We start from the raw sequence: 18,073 nt of genomic DNA, 5'->3' as shown, positions 1-18,073 counted from the left end.
ATTTTATCACATGACCACTTAGTGTTAAAAATTTTAACCTCAATGGGACACGATAGAAAGGTACACATAACCATGTGAATGCAATAAAAATTCTGTAATTGAAACAACATGAGGGCACTAGAGCGAGACGGCTTTTTTCAGGTGCGTTAATTTATTTTAATTTATTTAACTTTGCTGACAGGCAGGGACACCACGACAGCTTGCGCCAATTACCACGGGCCCAGTAAACCCACCCATCCCACCCCAGGGGAGGACATCCACCACATAGTAATCTTATGCGTGGGAAATTAACATCTCCTACCCCTAACCCTGCAGGAGACGGGACCTCCATTTGTTCGTCCCTATCGGAGAAGACTAGAATATCTAACCATTTCTTTGATGTTATAGAAAGGTAGCATAATTATTCTTCTCAATTATTTTTAATTAAGACCTTGAGTGTTGGTCCGGCCGGGGCTCGAATCCTCGACCTCCCGCATAACAGTCCAGCACTCTATTCATTGAGTTAACTGAGAGGCGGTTAACTCAACCCTGCACACGTCAGCTTTCACTAAGGTTTTCTACGGGATATTGCACACCAGGCTGGATGGGTAATATGATAAAATATATTATACTGTTTACATGTAAACTAAGAATGATGTTTAACTGAGAGCCCTTCCCGCAGAAGGAGGCTAATCTTTGAAAGGGACAAGCAGTTTTAAGTAGTCTTGGAGGAAAGCTGTGTTAACATTAAACCCCTTAACCATTATCAGATATTGAAAAATGTTTGTCAGCGTTGGATCATGTGATTAGTTATCACCATGTCTCTACTAATGTGGAACATGTCATCAGAGAGTCGTAAGTATAGTGCAAATGCACACTGTTATCAGGGCAACCACAGAATGGGTCTTTAACCCTCTAACTCCTGTGAGTGATCAAGACAACAATTCTCCTTACAATATATATATCTTATAACCAAGCGCAAGGGCCATACTGGGAGAATATTGGCCTGAGGTCTTGACAGTATGGACCGAGCGCAGTGTGGTCTGTACAAAAAAGACCGAGGGCCAATATTCTTCCAGTATGGTCCCGAGCAAGCTTGGTTAATAAGAGATTTATTATACGACTGAAGTTCAAAGGGACACTAGTGCGGTATCATTCAGGACCATTCGGGACCATTCGGGACAGTGCCTGGTCCAATACTGAGAGAATATTGACCGACAATAGAACATTTTGATTGGTTGATTTTAGTTATTGGCCCTCTACCCGAGTCGTGTAACAACAAGACAATATTAAGCAGACAAGTGATGAGAATTAAGACAAATATCAGTAAGGGGATTATTACTTGATCCAACACCAAGTCATCACAACTAACATGATCAGAATTGTAGGGCAGACAGTAAGGAAAATTTCTAATGAGATCTCGCATCTGAAAGGATTGAAAGGGTTACAGTCTCTGAGATACTTACTATTATAGCAATACCATTTTTTTTCTCCAGCCCCACAGGTGAACTTGATGCTTATATAAAAAATCTGGAAAGAGTGTTAGATGCAATTGAGTTCTTTAAGCAAAACAATCCCAACTGCATGGAGCTCTCTAACCTGGTATGTGTATTGAGTTGTTTTTGCAAAACTGTACTTTGCTATAAGCTTAATGATTTTCAAAGTTGCTGCATAAAAGTGTGGGCCAAAAGTAAAATTATAATTATAGTTGCCTTATAATGTAAGGAGAAATTTGTTTTTAGTCACTGTTGTTAAGGTGATTCATTTCTTTGCAGACTTCTTTGCGTGATTACGGACGAGACTCATTAGAGAAAGAATTCCGCTTGATTTTAAACAGGCACAGTAGACCTGTACCTGTTGAGATGATCATAAAACTGGTGGAGAATGAGACAGGTTGCTTCTTAGTTTTAATTTTTACCAGTTAGTTGTCCCTGAGTGTGTAAACTGAATATACTTGTTGTAGTTTATCATGAGTATTAACTTAAAATGATTTCAAATTAGTTCAACTTGACTTTTTGGGTTTTTGGTTTGTTACTTCCTTAAACCATAGAAGAACAAATCAGACTTGTTCAAAATCATTTTAACATGAACTAACTTTTAACTTTAGTATGTGCAACACACAGGTTGAAAAATATTATAATATATTTTAAGTATTTTCGAGATGTATCAGCAAAGTAAAACAGAGATCTAAAGCTTCGAGAACTTGAAACTTTAATTCTTATATTCTGTCAAATGTCACTTTCTATTTTAATAGCTTGCCCCTTTTTCCTGAATTAAATTTTGTTTTTCACAGAGTGTTAATGATGAATTGAGCTTTCCCCTTAGCCGAAGTCTTATTAATATTTATTTTGTCCAATTTTATGAAAGAAGATTCAAAGGAAATTGTCAAGCTAGAGCATTTATCAGGTTTGTAACCAAAAACTTTCTATTATTAAGATTTAAGCAATTAAAATGAATAGACTGTAAGGACAGACTATTATTATTATTATTATTATTATTATTATTGCTATACTATTATTATTATTATTATTATTATTATTTCTATTATTAAAATTTAAGCAATTAAAATGAATAGACTGTAAGGACAGACTATTATTATTATTATTATTATTATACTATTATTATTATTATTATTATTATTTCTATTATTAAAATTTAAGCAATTAAAATGAATAGACTGTAAGGACAGACTATTATTATTATTATTATTATTATACTATTATTATTATTATTATTATTATTTCTATTATTAAAATTTAAGCAATTAAAATGAATAGACTGTAAGGACAGACTATTATTATTATTATTATTATTATACTATTATTATTATTATTATTATTATTTCTATTATTAAAATTTAAGCAATTAAAATGAATAGACTGTAAGGACAGACTATTATTATTATTATTATTATTATACTATTATTATTATTATTATTATTATTTCTATTATTAAAATTTAAGCAATTAAAATGAATAGACTGTAAGGACAGACTATTATTATTATTATTATTATTATACTATTATTATTATTATTATTATTATTTCTATTATTAAAATTTAAGCAATTAAAATGAATAGACTGTAAGGACAGACTGGAAGTAATTAAATGTTGGATAACAAGCTCTGAGTGCATGTTAACTGTTTTGACTCAGGACACAATTTAAAAGTAATCTTACTTTATCAGTTGTTAGTTATGTACTACTATTTTGTCTCCTTTTTTACAGAGAAAGTTTTGGAAGATTTATGTACCATTACCCATTGGCTGAATGGACCTGGATATGATGAAGCTGTAGGTAAGAAAAGTGAATTCATTCTTTGGAGCTCCACACTTCATTGTTATGTTCCAGAATTTTAGTAGTTTAATCATTTTTACCATTAATGTCTTGAGCTTTTTTTTTGAACAAAAATTTATAGAGAACAGTATGGAGAATGTGAATAATAATATTAGGCTTGAACAGTTAAGATACATCATAGGCTAGTGTGTTGTCAATTATGTGCTGGATCTTTTGATAAACATGCTTTAGAGCGATCGAAAGGTCATATTCTAGTGATTTGAATTGAGGATTTTTAAGCCACTTCCCTAGTAGAATTAACTTTTTGTTTGTCCTTCAGATTTTATGAGTGTCTATGCCCAAATCAGATCTAATTCACTTGTGCGATCTTTACAGGGGTAAGTCATTCTAGTTGCAGAGAAGGGTTTGCTACATGTGTGAGTTGCATTCAGAAATCTTACTGTTCTTCTCTAAATCCTTTAACCTCATAGAGTGACCAGCATCTAATTTCTCCTTACATTATCACCCCTGTACCAAACATTAAGGTCACAAGAATAAAGGAAATGATCACCAACTAAAGAAGCTAATGATTGTTAAACAAATTCTCCCTGTTAGCACCCATGGAAATGTACAGAGAACAGTATGGAGAATATGCATATTGATGTTAGGCTGAAAGGGTCCTTAGGAATTGTATGGAGAACAGTATGGAGAATATGCATACTGATGTTAGGCTGAAAAGGTCCTTTGGAATTGTATAGAGAACAGTATGGAGAATATGCAGACTGATGTTAGGATGTAAAGTATTAACTGGGTGTTTTGTTTTGTTCCTTTTTCAGGTTAAAAGATGTAAGTGCAGTTTCTTTTATTCAGAGGAGAAGAATTTGAAGTTAACTGCATATAAAGTCCTAGTGATCTGCTTTGAAAACTTATCTTTTAATCAGCAAAAGTGTTGCAAATATTTATCCATCATTTGCATCCAAACTAAAAATAACTTTCTCTCCTAAAACTCATCAAATCTTCCTTTTATATATTTTATTATGAACAGAATGCCAACCTCTTTTTGTATGATACATGTACTTAACAATGTAAAGTTGTACGTAACTTTTACTTATGTTTTTTAAAAGTATAGAAAGTTTTATATTTAGTTTCAAAGTTTTCGATTTCTTTTAATTCCCCGTAGTCTTTTGTCAGCAAAGTGAAGTCTGCTCCAGGTGGGCATCAGTCTGTTTGATTTTACAAATATTATTTTTAATACCTACTCTCTCTATCTAGTAGTATAAATGAACACTGTCATAGAAACTTGACTTGGACTGTGGTGTAACATGCCATAGACCGTCTTCCCTCCCCTCCCCTCCCCTCTCCTCCCCTCCTCCCTTCCTTATATTCGTATGAATGGCCGTAGCCCTTGTCACTTGACACCATAAAAGATCAGGTCAAGTTCCCTTTTGTGACCTATTTTTCACCAGTCCTGTGCGCAGATATAACCTTTCCTGCTACAGAAGCAGGGAGATTCAGAACTGCACTGAATTACAGTTCTGCTGGTCAGTTTTTGTTTCCCCCAAAACATTAACTATTAGTGAGTCTTTGTTACCAGCAATGCCTTCGTTGGTTTATTTCTGTTATAACTTTGAATGCAGATTGTTTTTTTTTTGTTTTTTGTTTTTCAAACGATATATGACTCAATGAATTAACTGCACAACTCTTAGTTTGCAAGATGAAACAACTATTTTAATGTATAGTCGGAAAAAAATCCAATCCCATCTGGGACTTGGATCTTTTTCCGACTATACATTGAAACTCTTAGTTTGTTTCTTCTATTGTTCACAGGTGGGATAAACACACCCACAAGAAAAGGAACAGCTAAAAGGAGAGAGTATGTTGGCGTTATGCAATTCTCATTACTGATAACTAAACTTTTAATTATGTTGGTCTCTATCTAGGATATTTCTGAAATAACTAAAAATTGCCAATTGAAAAAAATGTGCAAATTTAACAATCTGATGGTTCCATTGTATTTTGCTAAAAATGATGAACACTTCACAATTTCATAGCCTGCAAAGCAGGCGTTCTTGTGGAGTTTGGGCGAAAATTAGGACTTTGGGCTTTCTGTTTTATTTTCCAGATCGCGCGTAAAATGGAGAGAGCCGAACAATTAGAAGGTGGGGGCCTCGCTCCATTTTACGCGCGGTCTGGAAAATAAAACAGAAAGCCCAGAGTCCTAATTTTCGTCCAAACTCCACAAGAACGCCTGCTTTACAGGCTACAATTTCATGAAAAATGGCTCAACCTCTTGTTATTTAGGACTTAACTACTTATTTTTGCACAAACGAGTTCTCGTAATGATACGAACTGTAACTAATCTACTTTGGAAATGGAAAGTAAAATGATTATTGCTCAGAAAAAAAAGAACTAGAAAGATCTCATCCCCTCAAGCTGTTCCATCTGGGGGTTAATATGTTGTCTGGAAAAAGATAGGACTGAGCAGGGTACAATTCAGGAAGTTATCGAGGAGCAATTTAAAATTGTTTCAGTCCAAATGCTTTTTTTTATTATTACAAGGTAAATTCTTTTCCCCAGTTCCTGAAAAAAGGTCACACAATTGTATTTTATTTTTTAAAGGTTGCGTCGTGTTCCCTCAAAGTCAGAACATCATGGTAAACGTGTTTGATGTTATTTTCCACGTTTTTTCTTTCAAATGAATGTTTTCTTTAATTTAACAGAGAGAAATATTCAACAGCCTGTCGAGGAACTTAGGCAGCTTTTGAGCAATAAGGATCTCAGTTGATTTGCTCTTATTCTAAAGTCTAGAAAAGGTCAATTTTATTTGTTATTTGTATTCTGTTAGGTCTTCCTCGTCGAACCTCGGCCATCCCAACAGATGTTGGCACTTCCAAAGAAGAAGAAGAGTAAGTCTTAAGTAAACCTTTGAAGTATCATTTATCAGGGGTGAAAAACACGCCTGTCTGAAACTCCTGCCATATTACGGAGAAACTTGTTCTAATATCCCCGATGTTAAGCCAATTGATTATCTTGTTTCACTTCTTTTAGGGAAATTGATGGTGCAAACTACATTGTGTTCTGTAAATCTTTGCTGAGACTCATACAGGTCAGTAATTGTGTTAAAAATTGCGAAAAAGTGGTTTGGTCTGAAATATTGTGTTCTCGACGAGAACACAAACTCATGATTTTTACAAAGAATTATCTTGGTTACCACTCAAACAGAAAATACGCCCTATTATTAACGTAAGTTTAAAGACTTTGTATTTATTTCTGTCACTTTTCCTTTAGAATCAGCGAGGCTGAAAGTATCCTTGGCGAAACGGGAGATTTGTCGAGTTTCAATCTCAATCCTATTAAGAATTTCACAGCTATTGTGGCTTAAAAAGTAGTATGTATTGGTCAATCTTGCAAGTCAACGCAAACTCTAACAATTTTGAGGGCATCTTTTACCCGAAAATGAAATGTTCTCTACTCTGAGATCTTGATCTTTTATGCAGCAAAAGATGTTTTCTCAAATGTTAATTCTTTTGTTTTTTCGTTCTTGTTTACATGCATTCATGTTAGAGTGAACGAGAGCTAATGAAGAGCATCATTCCCGAGCAGAGTCAAAGCACTACTTTTGACACACTTATTCAGGCCGCTATGGAGGATTTCATTGCCGAAGGAGAGGTGTGTTCACCATGTTACCCCTTGACAGGTTTTAATTTTCTTTAATTTGTAAGTCGTCAGCATGTAGTAATCTTAAACAGAACGAATCTTGGTCGTAATTATGAAAATATTAATCGAAGCGCGCATTCCCCTCATATTTGGTGCCGATTTTATCTTTTCGTCTGCGCTTAGAGTTAGTGGCATTAAGTCAGTGGCGTGTTTACCCGCGCTCGGTGCCGGAAGCATGTTTTCTCGAACTTGTAGCCAGAGGCCTGTTTTCCCGCGCTTGGAACCGGAGGCATATTGTTCCCACGCTTGGATCCGGTTGCATTTTTTCCCGCGCTTGAAGCCGGTTGCATGTTTCGTTGCTCGGGGCTAATTACATGTTTCCAATGACAAACGCGCCCGTCATATCATTGATGAGTATGCTTCTTACTTTGGACAATCAAGCTTTCTAAACACGGATATTCTTTTTTTTTTTCTCTTCCAGTCCATAATAAATATCCTAAAGCGACATTTCGGCAAGCACAACTACTCCGCCATTCAGCAGGTGTTTCCGATACTCAAGGCCTTTAATGCCATTCAGCCTGATTTCTACGTTACACTGCAGGTGCAATTATATTTATGTTTATAACATAACCAAAGTAAAGCGCGCGCTCTGATTGGTCAATTTAGCGTCCCCCATTTGCCCATGGGTGTACGCTGCTGACGTGAGCAAATGCAAAGACTATTTTTCCGCGCGCGCTTGTTTTTTCTGGTCGCGTAAGATTTGTTAAATAAAAGGGAACTCTTTAGCTACAATGTATCAATGTTATGTTATAAAACAAATGGTAAACACCACAGCGTACACTATTGAGTTATGGATGGACTTGGGAGGTTTGCTAAGCACTCAAGAAGCTAGAGTCGCTCTCGGCTATCGCCTCGAGCGACTCTTACGCTTCTTTCGTGCTTAGCAACCTCCCGCGTGCATCCATAACTCAATAGTGTACGGTGTGGTGTTTACCATTTGTTAATTAAGTTACTGTTGATGTTGTTTTAGTTTGTGTCTCCTATAGAGATAAGTTAGATAAAAGGACAAGTCCTGTGAGCTTGGCTCTCTACAGACGCATAACAGAGAACCTTTCAAAAGATTTCTTGTTTTCTTTGTTTGCAAGAGCTGGATTCATTTTTCTTGCAGGAGACATTTCACAACACTCAAAAACAGTTCCCTACTCTTATTCATGCCTTGGAGTCCGTGGTGAGTCATCTCAGCCAATCAAGTAATGCCTCCATCGATTCTAAGCTTCAGCATCCTCCTCTTGGGTAGCCCCCCTAGGCATTTGGGTAGCCCCCCTAGGCATTTGGGCAGCCCCCTAGGCATTTGGGCAGCCTCCTAGGCATTTGGGCAGCCCCCTAGGCATTTGGGCAGCCTCCTAGGCATTTGGGCAGCCCCCTAGGCATTTGGGCAGCCTCCTAGGCATTTGGGCAGCCCCCTAGGCATTTGGGCAGCCTCCTAGGCATTTGGGCAGCCCCCTAGGCATTTGGGCAGCCCCCTAGGCATTTGGGCAGCCTCCTAGGCATTTGGGCAGTCCCCTAGGAAATTGGGCAGTCCCCTAGGCATTGTGGTAGCCCCCTAGGCATTTGGGGATCAAATGCTCGTCGGTTTCCGAGAGGGAGACTTCGAATTGATCGGTGCATAAACAGGTTGCCTCATAAGACATTTCGAAAAAAGAACCAAAATACGAACTACTTCAGATATACTTATAACCAAACTTCATTGCAAATTTGTCCGAGTGACATAAGATTACCATCATTTATAGGGTAGTCTTGCACGTTTTCATTAAAACACAACTTTATATTGACTTTTAAGTCAATAGACAGTGGTATTTTAAGTTGAAAAAATTAAAGTTGCTACACACATTTATAAGTTAACTTGATGTCTCTTTTGTTTTATAGTCTGCTAAGGCCTTGGACGATTTTGCGGACGGCATAAAGGTGAAACGAAGTTATTTTTAATGTAATCGTGGGTTTTTAAGAATTTCTTGTTGTCTCGTGCATCCGCTATGCCAACAACGTGGTCACTCTTGAAAAACTTACATTTGCCGCTTGTCGATAGCATGCAAAGTTTTCCTCCCGCCTTGATCTGAAAAATACTGTAGGCCTTCTTAAGGTTTTGATTGGTGGCCTTCATTTTTAAAGTCTCCCTTTTTAAGGCGGACTTTCATCTCAGATGTTGTTGTAAAGATTATCTTGAATTTTCATTTCAGCATGGCCCTGATAAGCATTCTAACATGCCAAGCGATGGAACAGTTCACGAACTCACCAGAAATGTATGTCTTAGAATTTATAAATGATTTGACTTTAAAAATACTGTGTTTCTTTTTTTGTATTGTCGTTGCACTGATTATGATTAGTAAATATGGGTTGTTAGGACATTTTTATTTTCACTGCTCAAAAACGACACCACAAAGTCAAAATTATAATTGTATTCAGTCTCCTTTCTTTCACATTTTCGTTTGATTTTAGACACTGATTTTCATGGAGCAGCTCCTGCCTTACACTGAAACAGTAGGAAGCATGTTGGTAACAATGCAAGGTAAGAGTCAGCTTACGTGGTAGGCGAGAGATCTCGAGGGAGACGCGCGAGGAAGATCAGACACGCGCGCATGACCTCACTCGTGCTTGCTAGCTTGCGCTCGGCTAGTGGCGCTCGGTTGAATCGTGCGCCAGCAGTGCGGGCTGGGTGATGGCGAATCGTCTCGAGAGACGGTTTCATGTATTCTTTCCATCAGTTAGTTTAAAATTGTTAAATGTGTTCCCGCTGAGCTGTTATAGCAATTGCAATTGCTGAGCTATGGAAATCGCAAAGTACTGCGGCAAAGATTATAATCTGACCGCATTAAAAAGTTCGCTTTTTCTGCCACACTGTTGATTACGCTTTATATTGCAGAGGACCAGAGTGGAAATTTCTTTACAAGAGAAACAGAACTCTTCGTGAAATTTGTCTCTGAATATATTCGTGAGTATCAAGTTGTCTTCATATTTTTTTTTACAAGATTTTACGCGTCTGTTTTTAAGAGATTTCGAAACTGGATTAGTAGCGCACTCAATTTAAAAAAATACAATCTTTGCACTCGTACAATCCTTGTAGAGGAGTGAAAAATAGATGGATAAAAGTGCATAAAAATGGTCGTAGGTAAAATATTCCTTTGACATCAACTCGTATCTGTCTAATGCAGAACGTGTGCTTGGGGCACTGGGTCTGAATCTTGAGCTCAAGGCAAGAGTATACGAGGCACCAACGCTCAGCTCTCTCTTCCTTCTGAACAACTACAATTACATAGTAAAGGCCTTACAAAGGTAAGAGGGGCGAATATATTGAGACGGTAGCTATTGTACAATTGCTAAGCGGCATCAATGGTTTGATACAAGATAGTTTACATTTTTAATAACCATTAGCGATCCTTGGAAAATCAAAAATAGGCAGAGTTATTAGCTCTAGTGAATTACCGTACGCGTAAGCCATGATGCACGTAACACAGATACTGATTTTTCTGTGAAGCCGACCATGCATCTGAACCCTGATAGATTAAAGGCAACATGAAGTTACTAAACGCAGACCTATTCGGTATTTGGTTAAGTGCCTGTAGAACCAAAACCGCGACAAAATAAACCAATTAAAGTGCTAGTGGCCTTCTTAGACGGGTTTTGAATGTAAGCACTACGATCGTTTATTACTGAGCTCTTGAAAATTCTGTCAACTGTTGAATTTTCGACAATTCTGAGATTCAGAACCGCTGTTCATGACTTGCCCACAAATCCGCTGGGTTAAGTTTTGCTAATTATAATTTACAGCCCTTCTGACGATTACTTTACCTCGTTGCTAGTGCGGTTAGCCAACTAAAACGCGGATTCCGTAATCGAATTACGATAGATAACAAAAAGCGTGAGGTTAATGGTAATTTCAAGTTTCTCATTGTGCTGTGAAATTGGGAATCATTGCCGCCGAAACTTTGCTCTTCTTGCATATAGGTCAGGTCTTCTAACCCTTCTTCAAGAAGGTGGAATTACAGGAGTTGAAGACCAATACCAGCAGTTGATCACTGAGCATAAGGGAACCTATCAAAAATGGTAGTATATTAAATTTGTCTGTGCTACCATGCGCTTGGTTGTTTGATTTGGCTGCCTAATGGAGAATGAAAATACTGACTGCTTGACCATCTGACCGATTAGCTGAAGACTGACCAACTGTCTGTCTGACGGGCAGACTGACTGAAAGACTGACTGACTTACGAACGGACTGACTGACTGACTGAAGGACTGAATGAATGCTAGATGACTGTCTGAATGAGTCATTACTGGCCGACTGCCGACTGACTGAGTGATTAACAGATGACTGTCTGAATGAGTCATTACTGGCCGACTGCCGACTGACTGAGTGATTAACAGATGACTGTCTGACTGAGCCATTACTGGCAGACTGCCGACTGACTGACTGAAGGACTGAATGAATGCTAGATGACTGTCTGAATGAGTCATTACTGGCCGACTGCCGACTGACTGAGTGAATAACAGATGACTGTCTGACTGAGCCATTACTGGCCGACTGACTGAGTAATTAACAGATGACTGTCTGACTGAGCCATTACTGGCCGACTGCCGACTGACTGACTGAAGGACTGAATGAATGCTAGATGACTGTCTGAATGAGTCATTACTGGCCGACTGCTGACTGACTGAGTGATTAACAGATGACTGTCTGACTGAGTCATTACTGGCCGACTGACTGAGTGATTAACAGATGACTGTCTGAATGAGTCATTACTGGCCGACTGCCGACTGACTGAGTGAATAACAGATGACTGTCTGACTGAGCCATTACTGGCCGACTGACTGAGTAATTAACAGATGACTGTCTGACTGAGCCATTACTGGCCGACTGCCGACTGACTGACTGAAGGACTGAATGAATGCTAGATGACTGTCTGAATGAGTCATTACTGGCCGACTGCCGACTGACTGAGTGATCAACAGATGACTGTCTGACTGAGTCATTACTGGCCGACTGACTGAGTGATTAACAGATGACTGTCTGAATGAGTCATTACTGGCCGACTGCCGACTGACTGAGTGATTAACAGATGACTGTCTGAATGAGTCATTACTGGCCGACTGACTGAGTGATTAACAGATGACTGTCTGACTGAGCCATTACTGGCCGACTGCCGACTGACTGAGTGAATAACAGATGACTGTCTGACTGAGCCATTACTGGCCGACTGACTGAGTAATTAACAGATGACTGTCTGACTGAAAAATGACTGACTCATTGATTAATTCACTGACTGTTTGACTGACAGACCGACCTTAAGTCGTTGTTTGCTTGATATCTAGATTAATAAAATATTTGTTCTCTTCTAGTTGGAACAAAGTTCTTAACGTTTTATTGGAAATGGAGAAACCAATGTCAGGTCATAAAGCAAATGATCTACAAGCCAAGGTAAGTAAAGGCACCAGAGTATTAAACAATATTTATTTCGTCCTGACTAAACAAGCGTGGATTTTTTTTTTGGCCCAAAAAGAGGTGTAGGTTGCTGTACCGCCCACTCCCACTACCTTCAAATTATTTTTTTTTTCACTTCGTTTGGTTTGTTTGTTTGATTGTTTTTCTCATAACTTTACCCTGAAAAACTCGATCCTCTTTCATTTAAGTTTTACTCAGTAGTCAAACTGCTATCCAAATCATTTTTATTCATTTATTTTTTTTTATCCCCAATAAAACGCGTGCAAAAAAATACACACCTGATTTCATTTTCCTAGGCCTCCACGTAAACATGGACTTGTTACTTTTCATTTTTCATACGCAACCTTTAATCTCTTTTTCGGTGTAGTTGAAAGACAAACAGCGACAAATGATAAAGGACAAGTTCAAGGTAAACATTGAAAGGGAGATTTGATAAAAGTGATATTTAGTTTGTGAAACGATGCCCTTCCCTTCCCTTCCCACCCGCAATCCCCCCCTTCCCCACCCGCCTTTCTCCCAACTATTTTCTCCCAAGTCGAGTACTGCCTCTGTGTTGAGGACTTTTTAATATTTAACGGCATTCTTTTTTCATTTTTCTTGTTTCTTTGTTTTGTTTTGTTGTGTTTTGTTTTAATTAATTTATTTATTTGGGGGGTAGAGGGAGAGGGTTAGTGGTGGAAATGACTGGGTTGTTCACAACGAGTGCTCAGTTTTAGTCCTTACCGATGGTGGGGCTTGACAAGCACTTTTAATAGGGCTAATGAATGTCACTACCTAGAAAATGCCTTTTTCCCTTCCAGGGTTTCAACACAGAATTTGAAGAACTATACCAGATACAGAAAACCTATGCAGTCCCTGATACACAGCTCCGAGATCAACTACGGAATGAAAATGTGGAGCTAATTCTACCCCTTTACACCACATTTCGAGAGAAGTAAGTTGACTTGAAATCAGTATTTCTTAGTTTTAAGAAATCCTTTATAAGTACCACGGTACAGGAAAGTGACTCTGTTATTATAGTGGAAGATGGTAAGCTTATGTTCTCCTGGGGATGTAATCTTTCACGATAAGACGTCGCAGAGGGTAGTTCGATTGTTTTCATAGCTAAGATAATAATCAAGTTGTTCCCTTCACAAGAAACTTCACCAACAAATCTCGTTGGCTTTAAGGGGTTTTAAGAAGCGCATGGTTACTTACGCTACATTTTAATTCGCCCGCTCGCAGGCCTTCATTATCAGCGCTGTAGAACCCGCGTTTCTCCGCCTGCGAGAATATAAGGGACGAGTCGGGAAGAAGGCTTACGAGGGGTCTAGCACTAATAATGCCAGAACTCGCGGGCGTTGCTCAAGGCCTCTCACTTTCCCGCGGGCGCTCGTGCCAAAGCGCTTACAATAAGCGCCTTACTCGCAGGCTATACCTAATTTCCAATGCCACGTTGATTTGGTTGAATCTGATTCTTTTTCTTCTGTAGATTTGCTAGTTTACCTTTCACAAAGAATCCTGAAAAGTACATCAAATATTCAGAGGAGGATGTAGAAGTCATGATGAAAAAGTTTTTTGATGTCTCGGCGTAATTATCTTCATGTTGCTATACGAATTCAATACATATTATCGATGGTGTTCTGTAATTGTGATTAATTTTAATTCAAGTTAATGGCATTTATCGTTGCTGAAGTACACTTAAAAGACAAACTTGCTAATTTTTTTAAGTCATTTTTCCAGCTGCCATGCGCAAAGTAATCCAAAAGTATGTCCTCAATGTACTCAAAAAACAGAGGCGAACATGTCACTTTGTAAAATGAATACTCCTTTTATGAAGTTGAAACAGATATAAAAATAAAAGGCAAGTTGTGTAAAAATGATATTTTACACGTTCTACAGGCTGCCTTCCCCACTTTATCGAATTTCATTCATTTATAACTACTAAGATCTAATTGTTAATTATCTCCTCTAGCTGCAACGCATTTAACTTGTACAACAGTTACGAGAATTTGATGTTAGATTAAGACATATACGTGATACGTTCGAGTTTTCTCAAACTTGTTTGCTGGGTGATAGGATGATCACTGCTGGCAGTTAAAGGGTTAACATTAAATGAGAGAATTAAAGGGCAAAGTTTGATCGGTTGAAATCTTCGCAACGAACATGTTAGCTCCAATTTAGTTTTTGAGGCAGAATGAACTTTTTTCTTAAAGAAAGATGTCGTCCTCGTGTTCAAACATGCTGAAGAAGTTACTGCCGCCTTCATAGTCGTTACTCCCTAAAAACCTGAAAAGAAAATTAACATTAGAATTCGAACTCGAGTCATCTAAATTCTTTACACACTTAACACTAAACTTCAATTTTTCAAAAGGTGTGAATTGATATACACTTGAATTTCGAATCAAATGATGTTTGAAGTACAGGACGAAACGAGTACTCTCACAAGAGTACTTCTTTGCTTATTTTTGTCTTTCGCCCCTGCTATTTTCTCGACCAGCTGTGATCGCGTGAAGTACCAACGCTTCCGTTTCGCGCGCATTTCGTTCACGGGGAATTAAGAAAAGAAAATCAGTTACTACTTGCTGTCGGGAGAATGATTTTACCTTGATTTATGTTTATTTTCGTCGACATTTCTCTGTGTATTCTTTTTTCCGTCGGCTCGCCACTTGAACATTCCAGACACCGTGTTGTTGCTCTAAAATTGATGAGGTAACTTGAATTACATAACCAGAGTTATAAAACCAATGCCTTGAAATAGCCTTCTCTGAAAAAACATAACCCTACCCTTTGCATTTTAGTGAATGACGTATGCAGAATATTCACCAAGCTGCAAAGTGGACATAATAGTAGCACTGTTTAGAAACGTGAAAATTCAACAGCATAAACCCAAGAAAAAATCCTCCCCGGAAATATTTAGCAAGGCAGTGTCTTTTTAGTACAACAGTAATACTGAGTTTTTGGGACCACCTGACACGGGTGTTTAGTTTGGTAAACGAAGCGAGAAGTGAAAAGGCGGGGGTAGTCTGGGTCGGGTAGAATGAAGAACCGACCCAGCCTCCCCTGGTTTTTTTTTCACTCCTCCGTTGCTATCGCGCTTCGTTAACCAACGAAGCGCCTGAAACAGGCTATTTGAAGACTTTAATTTTTTTCAGATAATTTAAAACATCCTTAATATTTCATGATCTCGGTTTGTATTCTCATCTTCGAAGGGAATAGTCAATGTCTAGTGGAAAAAGATTATTCCTAAGCCTCTGAGCTTATTTTTAGGAGAAAACATAGCCTCTAAAAAAAAAAAGAGAGAAAAACGAAACGATAAGTGCAGTGTTTTCCCCGTCGACATTTTAGGCAGTCACGCAACGGTCCTTTCAATCCGTTGCGTGACAAGGCAAAAACCTTTCCTCTCCCACCGAGTACCTCTACGAATGTTACTTCTCTGAGCTTCTTCAGCCACTCGTTGTGATCAAAACTGCCAGCAGTACTCGACACTAAATCGATATCGGAACTCCTAATATGCTCTGGCTCGATCAACAACGTTTCTGCGTCTATCTCCTCAAAAAGATCGATCAACTCGTTTTGTTTTCTTCTTTTTGAGAGTAGTTTGTTGTCTACCATTTTTGAATCGTCAGAAGCTCTACTCATGCCGATCAGTGAGGATGTACAATCCACTTCACTTGCTGTGTCATTGTTTTTCCTCTTAGCACAGTCATCTTGATTGCGCTGTCTGACTGAGTATGTAATAATGGGTGAACGCTCAGATTTCTTCTGCAAGACATCTTCCTCTCTTCTCTTTAGCGGGCCACTCTCGGCTTAAAAGAAAGAGTTTTTAAACTCTTAACGTGTTAATTACGAGGCAAAATAGTGTTCTTAAACCTCAGTGAATCAATGTACTCTTCTATTATTCCGCTAGAATAGTTCTCCATAATCTAAGAATCGAAGGAAATCAAATCATCAGGTTTTTTTCCTCTGTTTTTTGTTGTTGTTGTTGTTGTTGTTATTAGCCCTCAATGGACTGTAAAACTTGCTTCCCAATATGTAAACCGGGAAGCCTCCTTCCATTCTCCCAAGTCTTTTAACCGCCATTAGAAGAAACAAGTGACTGGTCTGCATATATAAGATGACGAAAACTAAGAACAAAGGCATTCAAAAGTTCGTTACTTTACATCTAGCTTCCAAGCTCGATGCATTACATTGGCTCGTCGGAAGGAAAAAACTTAACAACCTCACCTTCACTGGCCACAATCTCATTCAAAAATTTTGGTTTCTGAATCTCTCCTTTGCTCGTCGTGGTTTCGGTACTGGACTGAAACTTTTTCCAGGATTGAAGAAGTTTCGTCTTGATCTGTCGTTTTTTCAGAAATGGGAATCTGCTCGCCAACTGCGAATAATTATTTGCTGAAAATAATTTGAAAGAGACTTTGGACCTGCTTCCTTTTGATGACATTTAGCAGAGATTAACGCAATTCTAGAATAACTGAAAGTACATCAAAAAACTTGAAAAGAAAAAGTTTTCAAGACAACGTGGCAAGATCATGAAGTGACGGTTTAATGTAAGTGGTTACCAGTCCTTCTCGGCGGTTAGCATTCCACCGGGGTACAGACGGTAGCTTGCGTAAGCCTGCCCCCTCTCCAACAAGAATGTAATGTAGGCAGAGAGGTCCCTGAAAAGGAGCTCTAAACTATTGTAGTGCACCATAGCTTATTTTACATCCCTCTCTCTCTCTTTTTGGCACGTTATTTTAATTCAGCAATTTCTATTTGGAAGCGGCAAGAACAAAAACACATGCTAAGCGTGAGTTAGTGTTAGATATGAGAAGTGTTCCTAAGCTCAAAAACAAATAATTTAAAAAGAAAAAATATTTCGAAGGGATTAATTTCCTTAGCTGTTAGGTCACACTTGACTAAACGTGTTTGAGCTTTGCAGGGAAAGTTTACAAAGTAACCTGATCCCGTATGCAAATAAAGATCTGACCGCAAATGGAAAGCTCTAAACCCAGAGGGCGGGAAAAGCTCTTTCCGTTTAATAGAACACAATTCAAAGATTTGCATGATGCCATCGATACAAGCCTGCTTTGTTACTGAATGACTAACCACACACGATGCCGGGTTCAATCGCGAGGAAAGTATTTAAATGTTGCCGCCAAACTTAATCAACAACCACAACAATGCCTCAAAAGCAAGTTTGTATTTGTCTGTTTAATTTTCCCATGCTGAACTTGAAGTTTTCCATTGTGCAGGTGGGAAATAGGTCTTGTGGTCATAATTCCGAGAAAGACAATTTCTATGTAAAAGTGAAATATGACAAAATCAACCCAATATCACAGAGGTATTTCCGCTTTTTCGCTGTGCGTCACTTCTCCCTTTGTTTACCCTTTTTCAGTTTTCAATCGATTACGCTAATACATGCAGAAAGGACAGTGATCCAAGCATAGTCACTACATGTGCGGATCTTTCAGTTTCCTTATCGCGTGACCAAATCATACCGAATTGTACTTTACACGTGTACTTACGTAACTCGACAAACAGACTGACAGCTGAGATCTACTTCGGTCAGATGAGAGGCAGATAAAAACCTTACGCAAAGTTAACTGCTGGAGATTAATCATCTAGGAAGCTTTTCTCTGAACGTCAATTCATAGAATACGGCGGATAAAAGTATTGTTTTGATTGACATTCACTTGAATGCGAGC

The 18,073-nt window shown here is 38.3% G+C and overlaps 3 protein-coding genes across 6 annotated transcripts in view; 2 read left to right on the top strand and 1 right to left on the bottom strand.

The window, feature by feature from the left end:
• LOC148722472 (exocyst complex component 7-like) overlaps nucleotides 1–4,410 on the top strand; it is a 6,338-nt gene extending 1,928 nt beyond the window's left edge. Inside the window, exons 4-10 of one of the 2 annotated variants that reach the window (XM_088737186.1) lie at nucleotides 750–834; nucleotides 1,476–1,581; nucleotides 1,755–1,872; nucleotides 2,347–2,385; nucleotides 3,206–3,274; nucleotides 3,594–3,651; nucleotides 4,090–4,410. In XM_088737186.1, coding sequence (XP_088593312.1) covers nucleotides 750–834; nucleotides 1,476–1,581; nucleotides 1,755–1,872; nucleotides 2,347–2,385; nucleotides 3,206–3,274; nucleotides 3,594–3,651; nucleotides 4,090–4,138 — 524 coding nt within the window. In that variant the 3' untranslated portion in view covers nucleotides 4,139–4,410. The remainder of the gene's footprint in view (nucleotides 1–749; nucleotides 835–1,475; nucleotides 1,582–1,754; nucleotides 1,873–2,346; nucleotides 2,386–3,205; nucleotides 3,275–3,593; nucleotides 3,652–4,089) is intronic. The other variant, XM_088737187.1, reaches the window with a different exon arrangement.
• LOC111323293 (exocyst complex component 7) lies at nucleotides 4,355–14,266 on the top strand. Its single transcript, XM_022926615.2, has 18 exons — nucleotides 4,355–4,464; nucleotides 5,081–5,126; nucleotides 5,873–5,907; nucleotides 6,099–6,159; nucleotides 6,302–6,359; nucleotides 6,818–6,922; nucleotides 7,392–7,511; nucleotides 8,079–8,138; nucleotides 8,837–8,875; nucleotides 9,148–9,210; nucleotides 9,407–9,476; nucleotides 9,831–9,899; nucleotides 10,120–10,240; nucleotides 10,913–11,011; nucleotides 12,302–12,380; nucleotides 12,772–12,813; nucleotides 13,205–13,338; nucleotides 13,876–14,266. Exons 6-18 carry the CDS (start codon nucleotides 6,833–6,835, stop codon nucleotides 13,976–13,978), a joined length of 1,089 nt encoding a protein of 362 aa, XP_022782350.2. The 5' UTR covers nucleotides 4,355–4,464; nucleotides 5,081–5,126; nucleotides 5,873–5,907; nucleotides 6,099–6,159; nucleotides 6,302–6,359; nucleotides 6,818–6,832; the 3' UTR covers nucleotides 13,979–14,266.
• LOC111323295 (uncharacterized) lies at nucleotides 14,191–18,073 on the bottom strand. 3 transcript variants are annotated; one of them, XR_015992850.1, is made up of 5 exons: nucleotides 16,611–18,073; nucleotides 15,801–16,192; nucleotides 15,171–15,213; nucleotides 14,990–15,081; nucleotides 14,627–14,672 (listed from the first exon to the last, which is right to left on the bottom strand). XR_015992850.1 is itself a non-coding variant. In XM_022926618.2 (4 exons), the coding sequence occupies exons 1-4, from the start codon at nucleotides 16,825–16,827 to the stop codon at nucleotides 14,594–14,596; spliced, it is 780 nt and encodes a 259-aa protein (XP_022782353.1). In that variant the 5' UTR covers nucleotides 16,828–18,073; the 3' UTR covers nucleotides 14,191–14,593. The 3 variants fall into 3 exon arrangements, 2 of the variants coding, with proteins under 2 accessions (XP_022782353.1, XP_088593311.1); XM_022926618.2 differs by lacking the exon at nucleotides 15,171–15,213 and having other exon boundaries at nucleotides 14,191–14,672; XM_088737185.1 differs by lacking the exon at nucleotides 14,627–14,672 and having other exon boundaries at nucleotides 15,040–15,213.

The sequence above is a fragment of the Stylophora pistillata genome, chromosome 10 (genome assembly GCF_964205215.1).
Source record: "Stylophora pistillata chromosome 10, jaStyPist1.2, whole genome shotgun sequence".
Classification (NCBI taxonomy): domain Eukaryota; kingdom Metazoa; phylum Cnidaria; class Anthozoa; order Scleractinia; family Pocilloporidae; genus Stylophora; species Stylophora pistillata.
Note: the sequence above shows the minus strand (reverse complement) of the source record. Positions and strands in the feature narration are given on the sequence as shown.

What these genes read in the sequence shown, in the direction of transcription:
- LOC111323293 (XM_022926615.2), top strand. Translation starts at nt 6,833, where the DNA reads ATGAAGAGCATCATTCCCGAGCAGAGTCAAAGCACTACTTTTGACACA. An exon ending in CATGTTGGTAACAATGCAAG is followed by an intron (nt 9,477 to 9,830) that starts GTAAGAGTCAGC and finishes TTTATATTGCAG; the next exon opens with AGGACCAGAGTGGAAATTTC. An exon ending in AAGGGAACCTATCAAAAATG is followed by an intron (nt 11,012 to 12,301) that starts GTAGTATATTAA and finishes GTTCTCTTCTAG; the next exon opens with TTGGAACAAAGTTCTTAACG.
- LOC111323295 (XM_022926618.2), bottom strand. Translation starts at nt 16,827, where the DNA reads ATGTCATCAAAAGGAAGCAGGTCCAAAGTCTCTTTCAAATTATTTTCA. An exon ending in TGAGATTGTGGCCAGTGAAG is followed by an intron (nt 16,193 to 16,610) that starts GTGAGGTTGTTA and finishes CTTTCTTTTAAG; the next exon opens with CCGAGAGTGGCCCGCTAAAG. An exon ending in GAGAAGTAACATTCGTAGAG is followed by an intron (nt 15,082 to 15,800) that starts GTACTCGGTGGG and finishes CATCAATTTTAG; the next exon opens with AGCAACAACACGGTGTCTGG.